This window comes from Lissotriton helveticus, chromosome 6, assembly GCF_964261635.1.
Source record: "Lissotriton helveticus chromosome 6, aLisHel1.1, whole genome shotgun sequence".
Lineage (NCBI taxonomy): Eukaryota > Metazoa > Chordata > Amphibia > Caudata > Salamandridae > Lissotriton > Lissotriton helveticus.
Genome location: NC_136067.1, coordinates 719658143 through 719670494, shown reverse-complemented (window position 1 = coordinate 719670494; position 12352 = coordinate 719658143). Strand labels below are relative to the sequence as shown.

Sequence of the window (12352 nt, the reverse complement as noted above, 5' to 3'; positions counted from 1 at the left end):
GCAACAGTAGCCTGTGCCTGGTGGTTTGAGGCTCTTCTTCAACTCAGTCCCATTGTCCTAGACTGGGATACTTTCTTCCCCCTCAGGACACTTTTACTGAAATTCATTGAGGGAAAACCAATGGACAGTTTTTAAATTTAAGAATGAGTTGTTTAGAATATTTTTGAGATTGGAGAATCTTGAATGTCCATTCTCAGTGGTGAGCGAATATGGCTTCTAAGGAATTGCAGGAAACTGGGTTTGTGTTGCAGTACCCCCCCCCCTCACCCCGAGATCCCCCACACAGACAATTTTTGCCCCTTTTCAGCAACTAGTTGTTTGTTTTTAACACTGATAATGCACTGAGGCCTGCTGACCAGTCTTCAGTGCCGGTGCTCTTGCCTTAAAACAAGGTGATGTCGACTTGCAACACAATTGGCAAATGACTTTAGCCCCCCTGTAAGTCCCTAGTAAATGGTACCCCAGGTACCTAGGACATGGGTACTAAAGAGAGTCTATAAGCATTGCATCATATCTTATACCACAGCCAAAGGGACCCACACACAATTTCATTAATAAACCCACAAGGACTCTAGTGATTGCTTTATTAATACTTGGACCCAGAGGGTACCTTAGAGATACCCCCTGAACCCTAGTAGTCCTTTAGTGTGCTGGTTGACTGTTCTTGTTTCTAGGAGGTGCGAGACCCACTCTCAGAGGACAGGAACAATACCTGTTACAGAAGGAGGTTTAGTAAATCAGCATATCAAGGCCAGAAGCTTCAAAGCCTCAGCCGTCTTTGCTATGCAAGCCTGGCTTTCCCAAGACCTGGAAGATGCCCCCCCCTGCCCTGAGGCCTATTTGCGCCACTTGGACAAGCAGGAAATTAGATAGATGGCGTGTTGCAAATAATGCCAGGCTGAATACAACTCTGCTGGTTGGCAGCCAGAAGTGAACATAGTAGAAAGGATTCCACCATCTTGAGTATGGTGGAATTAGAAACTCTGGGACAGAGTAATGTGCATTCAACACAGGAATTGGTAATTTAGGGCGTGTAATAACCACAGGAGTAATTAGACCATTGGTTACTACCTTTCACTCCCAAGAACTCCGCTAAATTGAGTATAATTAGGTGCCCCCCTGACACCAGGAAATCAGATTCGGCAAGTACTTAAGAAAATGTGTGAAGGAATATTTCCCTTTGAGTATTATTAAACTGAGAACCACTTAATATTGTTTAAAACATTTTACTGGAAAGAACTAATATAAATTATGATGAGACTTTATGGCCTTCTAAAACGATCTGAGAGCTAGCTTTGATATGAACACCTTAATAGTGAAGGCCAGAAAATGCACTAATAAAATTGTAATTAAATAACAGAAGAAAGCAATTCAAAGAGTGAGGCGTTGCACGCTGTTCGTTAGGAACAAGGGGCATCATATTAAGTTCATGGAACAGCATGGCTTATCCTGCCTTTAGACTTGCCTTGTTCAATATATGATCCATATGAAGCAATGTAACCCCCTGAAGTGCAGCACAACTTTAATTAAATGTGTATATGAGGTTAAATATAGTACAGGCATGTTAGCATGACTAATATTTGTTCAGAGTTTATTAAAGCACATTATGTGCCTATGGCTATGAAGACAGGGTTGTTCAGTACTAACATGGACCTTTTAGCTCTTATAGGTTGTGTGCTCAACTGCCACATAACTTTCTGTAGCTCTTGTTAACAATCCACAGAAGATATTTTGTCATACTGCGACGGCTGGCTTTCGCAGTAGCTTAGCAACTATAAATGAATTGCACAATTGTGCATTAGAGAAATTGATCATAAACAATAGCAGCCGCCTGTGTGTGCTTCTTGAAATCTGACCAAAAGTACTGTTCACTGTAAGTGAAACAAGAGTCAGGCATGAGCAGACCCGCCCTCCCCCGCCCCCTCCCCCCCCCCCCACACACACACACATCTTTTCTTCAAAGACTACTAGGTAAGATAAAAGTATAAAGTACAGCAATAATTGAGGTTGGGCAAGGCTGTTGGACTGGTTATTAGGGGGATGCTGTAAGACGACACAAGAATGTGTGATGAAATATGATTGGGTGTAATTAGGGTTCATTCTTTTATTCACTTTGTTCGCTAAGATACTAATAATCATGGCTATAAATATCACTCACATCAAATAAATATTAGTTTGTTGTTCTCGGACAGGTCTGTCTGACTCCTAACACGCTTCCTCACTTGATCATAACTCTATAGGAGAGGTTGGAGACAACTGCCTTTTCTCCAAAAAGTTCGTACTTTCCTTTTGGAGCTTAGGAAATCTCCCAGGAGGGACCCGATTAATTTCAGGGAATGCGACACGCCAGTGCACTTTTTCCACCCTACTGTGAAGATGATGTGTATTTTCCAACTACATCAGCCGTGCCTTGTCCTGTAATCCAAAGAAATAAAATGTCCAGCATACTGCAAACATTTTCTGCTTCACCACACAAGAGAGAAAGGCTCCTACACAGTTCGCTTGGAGCCTGATTAGGTATTAGAGGGCTATTCATACAAACGACCAGCACTCAAAATGCCATACGGGGAAATACAAAAAAACGCAGTGACCTACCGCCCTACACTCTTATCTCTACTTTCTGCAGTGTTCTCTTTTCAAACCTTCCTGAGTGTGTTGAATGTCATGAAAATCCTTGCATGTGCTTAAAATGTCTTTCACACTAAGCTTAAAAAAGTGAACTTTGTAAGCAAAAACTGTGAATTTTAAGGAATGCCTGACAGTCAAATTGATCTGATTCAGAAAGCTGTAGTTTTTGCCATTTATTATCAGAACTGCCCTGATCAATGGCTTTCATTTTATTAACAACCACAAATGAAGAGCTTCAAGACTTCAAAATTGTGTCACACAGAAGGCATGCAGATGTTTCCAATAGGCACATAAGCCATTGAGCTAATTATCTGGATCGAAACGTGTTATCTGCAGGTCACCCAATGATCTGTGCAGTAGCTACATGAACCAAATGAGCTCTATCAGTAGGCTTTAAACTTGTGACCTGTAAGATGCCTGCATTATAGGAGAAGAGGAACACTAACTTTGCTTCTAAATTGTATTGACTCTGGTAACAAGCTGCATATAAAGACAAACAAGCGTCTGCAATGCAATAGGTCTCGCATTTACGCAAGTTTGAGCTAGTGCTATTGTAAATGACAATGCCTTTTATTTATGTTTTGGTTTTTAAAACATAAATAAAAGGCATTGTCATTTATAATACCAATAGATTTAACTCTCGCAAACGCGAGACCTAGTGCATTGCAAATGCTTGAAGGCATCGCTGAGTTGCCCCTTCGTTCTTCCATGGCCCCTGAAGAGCTCCCCATTTGCTACGAGTTAAATAAACAAGCTGGTGGGCACAACTGAGTACGAGAGACCCTCCTGCAGTAAGAGAAATTCATTAAAGAAAATAGTGCGGAGAGACTAAAAAAGACATACAGTGTAACAACCGAAGTAAAAGGGCCAGTCCTCATGGGAGGTTACAAACTCAGACAAGGTGGTACTAATGAGGGACTAACAGGCCTAATAAGGAATCGGAAGCCAGCATTAACGAAGGACAATGACACAAGCCAATGACAAATATGGGCGGGGAGTGGGCGGGGATTCCATTCCATGCCGCAATACAGCATGGCTCGCACAGCAGCACATGCTCTGCCCAGGCTTGACCTAAAAACAGTACTGCAGTTGCATTTACTGAAGAGTGAACACAGTTGCCCGGAGGCTCACTTAGCTAGCACACTAAGAGGAGGCTGGCAAAGGGCCACCTGCGGTCTGAGGGCCACAACATTTCCATGACACACTACTATCCCAAAACAGACACCTAGTAGAGCTCTTGCAAAGCACATGTTTTCTCAGCTGCAGCCTGCAGAGTGTTTCTGCAGAAACACATCTATGACTTTTTGATCTTGACTAAGAAATGGGGCTAGAAAGCACCAAATATCCCAATGAGTTTAACATTTTTCTGATGGCACGGGGGCTATTACTAACTCTCCTTGGGAGGGTCGGCTCATCAGCTTCGCATACTTGCGAGGCATACTAGCTAACAAAAATACTATAACCTGGCACCACAGTTAAAGCGGTTGGAAGGCATGAATTTTAGACAGACTAGCATGTGCTCTCGATTCTAGCATTGCAAAAAAATGCTGCCTCAGGACTGATCTGTTTCTATGAAGGCTGCGAGGTCAACTGTGCTCTACAGCTACATTGCCAGATTAATCTAAATGAAGTGACTAGAGGCGCCATCTAGTGGTCTCTGTTGGTTGTGAGAGCTCACGTGGATTACCGTTAGTGAAATGACATTGCTCTGTGCACGTGAGCTTAACTACAAGGCGGCGTGCCTGCTAGGCTCCATTATGGCCTACATAAAGTGTACTTGGAAATATGGTCAAAGGTAGAGTTATAATGGTTCATGGTTATCCCGGGTCATGTCAGCCATTTCACAAGCTTTATACTCAATCACACACCACACCATATGTCACATTAAATACACTGCTTGCCGAAACAGCACGCTTACATGCAAGGAAGTTTAGACCCGCTTGTTGTTTTTAGGGTGCTGTTTCCACTGTTCAGTTTCTATATTGTCATTTAATAAAATAAAAGGTGGCCGTGTTTTCTGTTAACTGTCATATTTTAAATTTCAGAACAATAAATTGAATGCACTAGAACATGTAGTATACCTTTGTGAAAAACTCAAAATCCGCCCTATAACATAGTTTGATGTTTCTTCGAACCGGTTACAACCCCCCTCCCCCAAAAAAACTCCATAGTAGGATTGCTAGCAATAAGCTGACATATGTTACGCCACTACCACTTTCATGCCAATTCTCCTGGCCATATAACTTCTCTTTCAAGCAAGTCAGAGAGGGACTCTTTCATTGGAAATCAGATGAAACTGCAGGTTTAGGAAGGAGAGGCACACCAGATAGTAGGTACACAAAGAGCCCTTGGATAACAACCGAACTGGGAGAGAGACGTTATAAGAACAAGCGGGGTGGCATGGGTATGCCCTAGTCTTAACAAGTAACAAATGTCAAATCTTTATATACAGTCACAATTCTAAGAATCAATGTAGTAAGGATATTATTTTGAAATTAAATTTTAAGTGGATGAAAATATGTTTTAAACACCGCTTCGGAAGGTACAGGTACTAAAGCTCAAAACTGATATTCTTAACATGAAAGAGAAAAGGCACCAGGGCCAAATCAAGAATTGTTTTTTTTCTTTCAAATCTAGAAATACGTCTTTCACCAGCTAGACACCAAAGTATTAAAAAAACTACTTTTGAACACTGTGGGTTGGCTTTGAATGAATTTGGACAATAAACAGGCAAATTACAAAGGACCAAATTTACCAAGGACCATGGCCGGGGTGCAGCAAGGAGCAATATTCAGCGACACCAGGGCCCCTATTTGATTAGCACTCATGAAAAAGTGTTAACATGGCTGATCTTTGACTCGAATGCCTTTGCCAAAGGTGCAACCTGAATCAACTGCAAAATTTGCCAACTCTGTAGGCGTCACAGTACAACTAAGCACACAATTAGATGCCTTAGGCCTAGTGTGCATATTTTACAAACCTCCTATGCATGCTACCCAACCATTCTATAAGTTCTTACTTTTAAAACGTTGTAGCAGCACTTGATGAAAGATTCTAGGTCACCAACATGCTCAACGACTTCGGAGGCTACGACTGCATCATACATTTCCGTAGCCTCATCCTCCATGTCCTCCAGCAGGCAGGCTTTGTACTGGATGAGACTGTCGAGGTCTGGCTCGAACGATTTATGCAGTTCTGCTGTTCTAATGTTGTTCTCCAACGGATCAATTCCGGTAACTGCAGCACCTAACCTGCCAAGAGGCTAATGACAGAAAGCGTGGTTAAAGCCTTTGTGAAAGGAAAGCACGTTACTTATGCAAGAACACAGCTGCTATGAGTCCACCACAATTCGAATTTAAATGCAATACATTCCTGCTAATAAGATCATTGGCAAGCAACCATACTTTATAAAATGTAGCTTCAGACAGAAATGGTACGCATTGGAACTATACCATTTGGACACAAACAAACAAGGTAAATACATTGTCAAACCTTTTGCTTGACTAATTTTTTAAATATGTAAAGTGTAGTAAGGTAAGGGTTTCCTTCCTTGCTCTGTGAAAGGCAAACCATGGTTACCTTAGAGTCTTCTTCTAATCTTGAAGCATTCACAGAATTGGGATTATTGGACTTTTCCATGATCAGTGCATTTGCGAATGTGGACATTCTGCAGTTTTGGTGTAATTTCCATCTTCACAAAGAGTGTGTGGCCTATCCTCAAATATTTTTTGTGGTAGAGAGGAGGAGAGGGTTGGAACACCTATATATCAAATACATTTACATTTTTTTCAGAACTATAAAAATGTACATGCGCACTGCTGGGAAACAGGCAGCGGCAATTCATAGGAAAATTCACATACGTGGACACATTACGCAATGCTTGCAAAAGTACAATTCCAAATGTAAATTTAATTTCACCACTGAGAGAATATTTTTTCAGCAAAATAAACCTCTTTCCCTACACCCTACCTAGCTACCTAAATTTGAGGATGAAAAAAATCTATTTCTACACTAAATAGAGGTTTACTCTTCTCCTTAAAATGAGTAACTAGTCAATCACTTACATGATGGGAAAGTGCCTTGCAGATGTCTGCAAATACTCAAACGCAATAGTTTGTAGGAGTTCACTTATTTCAAAAGGCATTCCCATTCTGAAACGCTCAAGCCTCTCCCATGGTAGCAGATTACTGCCACATAAAGCTACACCATTTTGGGAAGCAAATCAATTTGCACGCCTAATTTAATGTTTTTCTGGATTGCAAATATAAAGCTGCACGTGTAGATCATTCCATCTGACTGTTTAAGATTAATTTATGACCTTTAAGGGCGCTGCTCGTTTACAGGGTGGAACCAGTGAGGACCAGCCACTTATTAAATGGTGGGGGTGGGGGGGGGGGGTGGTGAAGAGGTTTCTCAGCAGGAAACATGTTTTGCCATGGAAAATCCAAAAATAAATTTAAATAAAGACATGTGCATTAGTGCTCTGGAATTCTATGTGCTGCACAGATTATTCATTCAGAATTGCTAAAATGTCAAATACAGGATTAAACGTACTGGGTTACATTTCTGATGCTATACCCTTTTGACAAAGTAATTGTTTCAAAGGATAAAATACTTCTAGAGTATGTCCCACAGGACAAATACTGAGCGAGGCAAAACGGCTGTATGATGGAACAACGCAGATAAATATTCTGCATGCCTTTACCACGCATTTTTTACCCCGCATTTTTTTTTGATCGCATATGCTTTTACAATGTATACCTTTACCACACATTGTTTGTATAAACAATGTATTTGTGGAGGGAATTCCCCACACTCCTGAACTTACCTTAAAGGCATACGTTGTAAAACAATATGCATTCTAAAAACATGCCTCGTAAAAAAATGCACTGTAAAGGTACAACGTAGTAAAAACCTTGTTGTAAAGGCTGTTTCCCATTAAAACAAGGAGTAATATAAGAAAATAAGGAGTCGCGCTTATATTGTGAAGTTGCAAACGTGAACCTCAGGAAGATGACCAGCATACAACATAAAATCCTCCTTTCTTTCCATTATGCCTAAAATACCAAACTTTAAACTGCGGCAGCATCAAGCCTACCCATCTCCAGTTGCCTCTCTAAGCATTCTCAAGTGGCCAACTGTTCTGTTCTCAAAGCCAACAGCCATCATGCAGACATGAACTGCAGAAGAGCAAGAATGTAGAGATTTTGCTATACTTCATTTTGGACATATTCTTAACGCTTCATCATGACTGCCACCTTAGTCCAATATAAATGACACACAATATTCAGTACCTCCAGCACACGGAGTACGGCCACACACATTTTTACATTAGGTCATGTGAAGTGAGGTACTAAGCTTTACAATGTCTCAACTCAAAGCTTCAATGTTCATGCACAAAATCTTTTGGCGTGGAACTGCAAATTTTGGGATATGTGACAGAGGTCCGTGATTAGTACAGAAGAACAAATGCCCAGTTGTTTGATATAAGAAAATAGTATGAACTGATACCTGACGAAGGCCAAAATGGGGCTCATTTAATCATGGCCGAGCAGTGGGTTGCAAATCATTGATAGGTGGGTTGGATACCTTGAGAGTGAACATTTCCACAAAAAATTTACATCACCAGGTATCACCATGGGCCCTGTGTAATCCAACTGGTATACCTTTAGAGAGGTGGTGGGAGGAGCACATCAAGGTGAGCAGTTGGAACATATCAAGGTTGGCACCAATTCCACACGAAGCAAGCATGCAGCTCTGACTGCGACACTAGTGCTTCAGCGGGTGCTCTGGTGCAGGAAGATCTTGGAGAGGCGGAAGAACATGAAGACATCCAAAGTAGGCCTAAATGCACAAACCCACAGTGGAGCTGCTGGGGAAACATAGGAGAGTGACATTCCCCGTTCCATGGGGGAGCTATCTTCTGATAGATAATAACTACCATAAAAATATATTGTTCTTCATACCACACTTCTGCCATTTCTGTGCTTTCAAATAAAAATGGTGCTGTCATCAAGTATAACCACTTAGGTGCTCCCCCCCCCCCCCCTGCCTTCCCCCACAACCTCCAAAGTGCTGAGCCCTGGTACATCAGGCAGTTGGCTTGTTAGCCTTCATAACTTTTTTACCACAAAAGATATTCGGTCAAATTTGCTTCCTTTTTTTCTGTACGCCTGGGTTTCTATATGCACTCAGGGCTTCTGATGGTTTCTTGAGGAAAAAGTGAAAAGAGCCAAAATGTGCCAAAAGTTTGGGGGTTTGTAAAAATGTGCTTTCAACAAACATATGCTCCGTCTGGCTTTCAGGAACAGGCAGAGTTGTTAAAATAAAAAATAAAGCATTGCAACAGTTTTTGCAATTTTATAAGTGACTGTCAATATTTCCAGTTTTTCCAGTTTCTGTATACTTGCAGTTTGTGGGGGAAAGAGGTGTGAAGCACATGAGATCCCAGAAAGTTTCATTTCTTGGAAGGGGACAACATTTCAAAATCAGGAGGGAGTCAACCGTATAGATTACTCGAGGTTTCTGCCAAAAATTACCCGTCAAAATCAATAACTAATCAACTTAAGTAGGAAGAATAGAAATAGTTGACAATATTCATCTGTACATTTTGCCTTAATGACCATCCTGCAAACGTAATAGTGCTTGTTGGTTGTCCAGAAATAAGCGATTAACAGTTATAAACAAAGCTGCAGCAAAATACCACCCACATATCAATTCATAACATAAACAAAATCAAAGAGGAAAAGAAAACCATGCTTTTTTAAAAAATGTGTCCAAGACTAGGAGGTTAAGAATAGTGGTTATTGGTATGACTCTGAATTTAGAGTTACCTATTTTACAACATGATTTAGAGGCTGTGTTGCTAAATGTGTTCTTTTTTTGCATACTAACTTGCATTTTGAATGCACAACTGTAGAGAAATTCACTTGATAGTAAGAAATATTCTACTATAGAGTATTTCCACATTACTCCCAATAAAAGCGGTACCTCACTTGTGTAAGTGGGTTTATCACTCATGACAGGAAAATCCCTAAAATGCACCATGGTTACATCAAGATTTTTCTTTGTCATTTTTATTTCTAGGAATGGGGGTAGCTACAGCATTTGGGCCCGGGATTGGCCAGCATCGAGGGAAACCTACCAAACCCAGATATTTCTGAAAACTAGACACCCAGGGCACTCTGGTGTCAGCAGCGTGGGTCCCACTACTGTACCTTACCCATAATGCCTAGCAAATTTCAAATGTTTGTCAAAATCACAGATATATCTAAGGTTACTATCAAAGAAAGCTCTGAAGTCTGTAGGAGTTTACAAAACTCCTACCACCAAGTGTTCCAACACTTCTCCCAATAAAAGCAGTAACCAATTAAAACTTGGTCTATGTGTAGTAATTTTAGTGCTAATGTGGTCTTCACATAGTTAAACGTTTTGGTCCGTTCTTATAACATATGTTAGGCCCACCCACATATAGGGGTACTTTTATTTTACTGGGAAAAGTGCGAGAGTGGCAAGACCTGGTGGAAGTGCCAGAGAATTCTGTCACAAATAAAGAGGAAAAATGTGTTTTGACAGATAGTTTGACGTTAACAGGGTAGACATGCTGGGATCCATTCAAGACACACCACTCTGAAACCCTGGGTCGCTAGTATTCAGAAATGCCCAGGGTTGGTAGAGCTCCCAGGGTGAAGGCCAAACATGGGCTGAAAGGCTGCAGTCATCCCCTGTGCTAAGAGAAAGCAAAATTGCTGTTTTAGGCATATTTTTTACATTTGCAGGGCGTTCTGGGTAGCAAAAAATGCCGGGACCCATGCAAGCTCCACCACACTGGGTCTCTAAATTTCAGAAAGACCCAGGGTCGGTAGGATTCCCTGGGTGCCGGCTGGGCCAAAAGTCAAATACTGCAGCAAGAGAGAGCAAGAGAGAGACATTGGGATTGCTTTTGGCTTTAGTTTTGGCATACGTCTGGCAGAGATGGGGAATCGCCGACCCCCTATCCCCATTCCCTCAGAGGGACGATATACTGTCTGGTGGGGAGGTGGGGCCCAAAGCAAAGGCGCCATAGCCCATTCCTTTTCCAACTTATTTCCCAGGTAGTATGGTGGGCTTAATGACTCCCTAGTTGGCCAGATAGAATTGTTTACGCCATATTTGCCTATTGGAAGATGGGGATGAAGAGGGCAGGGGAAGGGTCAGAAAGCTCTACAAAACATCAGGGAAAAAGTGAAGAACTGAATAGGGTGCAGGGTTTGCCATTCCTGACACAGTACTGCAGCCGCCACCACTGGCACCAGACAGTTTGTGTGCCCCTTTAGGGGTTGTTCAGGCCTATCTTCATGTCACAAGAGACAGAAAACCAGGTAGACACTTCAGATTGGTGTCCAAAAAAGGAATAGTGTGTAAAATAGGCCTGTACTGGCATCAGGGCAAACCATTGGGCACCAGTCTTTCTGCTACCCAGGGGAGGAGGAATGGCGGACATTATTCCCTTTCGAGCAGCCCATATGTCAAAATGACGCCCACATTTTCCCTTGCATGCCAAATGCTCTTCCGAATATCAGTCTTGTTAGACAGCGCCCCGGAGGGTCGGCCGAATACTGGGGGAGAGGCCTCCGATGAGGGCCGTCTCCGGCGATCGTACAGACAGGTCACTTCCCTTCCCACAGATAGACACCACACAAGGATGAGATCAACACTCTTTATATAGGGTTCTTGCAGCAAGGTTATCAGCGGTACAGGAGATTCAGGACTCGGGGGTCCTCTCAATTCTAGTCTCTGTAGGGAGAGGGGGTAGCGGGACAGTCTCGGTACCGGATCGGTACGGGGGGTGGCAGGAGGGGAGCTCACAATCCTCGAGCTTTAGGAGTCTCCAAGGTCGGGCCGCGGCAGCGCCAGCAGACCAAGATGATGGTTCACGTTGCAGGGGGGGCCGCGGCAGCGCCAGCAGGCCAAGATGATGGTTTCACGTTGCAGGGGGCCGCGGCAGCGCCAGCAGGCCAAGATGATGGATTCACGAGGCAGAGGGCCGCGGCAGCGCCAGCAGGCCAAGATGAAGGTTTCGCGAGGCAGAGGGCCGCGGCAGCGCCAGCAGGCCAAGATGAAGGATTCACAGGCAGAGGGCCGCGGCAGCGCCAGCAGGCCAAGATGAAGGTTTCACGAGCAGGGCTGGGGCAGCGCCGGCAGTCCGTCAAGGATGAGTTCTTCTCGGTGTCTCTCGACTCCAGGATACAACTGCCTTCCTGGTCTGGGGCTGCCCCAGTTATAGGTCTAGTCCCCTTTGATGTCCGGACCCTCGCGCCTGGGGGTCGGGGGGTCTGGAGTCAGGGAGTCCCGACACCCAGCAGGGGGGTGGAGCCAGCCCCCAGGGAGGCCGGGGGTGATCGACACCCGGCGGAGGAGAGCCGTTGACGCCTCCTTCTTTCATCGACATGCCAAGTGGTCTCTTTACCTCCTGTGTGGAGGTTGGTGCCTCGATGTCGGGGCCTGGCCAGGCCCGGGGTTGGGGTCGAGTCGAGGCCACGTGGCCTTGTGCTGTAGTGCCCAAAGATGGCTGCCGGGCTGGGGCCATGGTGCTGACGGGGGCCCGGGCCAGCCGGTACGGGAGGGTTCGGGAGCTGGAGTCCCGTTGTGGACGGGTTGGGAGTTACCTCGGGGGGTTGCCGGGGTGGCTCTTGCTGGTGATTCAGGGAGAGCCGGGGTCCGGGCCCTGTTGTGCGGGGGGGGA

General features: G+C 43.8%; 1 protein-coding gene across 1 annotated transcript in view; it reads right to left on the bottom strand.

The window, feature by feature from the left end:
• The window catches only part of COQ3 (coenzyme Q3, methyltransferase), a 126393-nt gene that overhangs the window by 44167 nt on the left and 69874 nt on the right, over positions 1–12352 (bottom strand). Inside the window, exon 5 of the mRNA XM_078648215.1 lies at positions 5648–5890. Within this exon, the coding sequence (XP_078504341.1) occupies positions 5648–5890 (243 nt within the window). The remainder of the gene's footprint in view (positions 1–5647; positions 5891–12352) is intronic.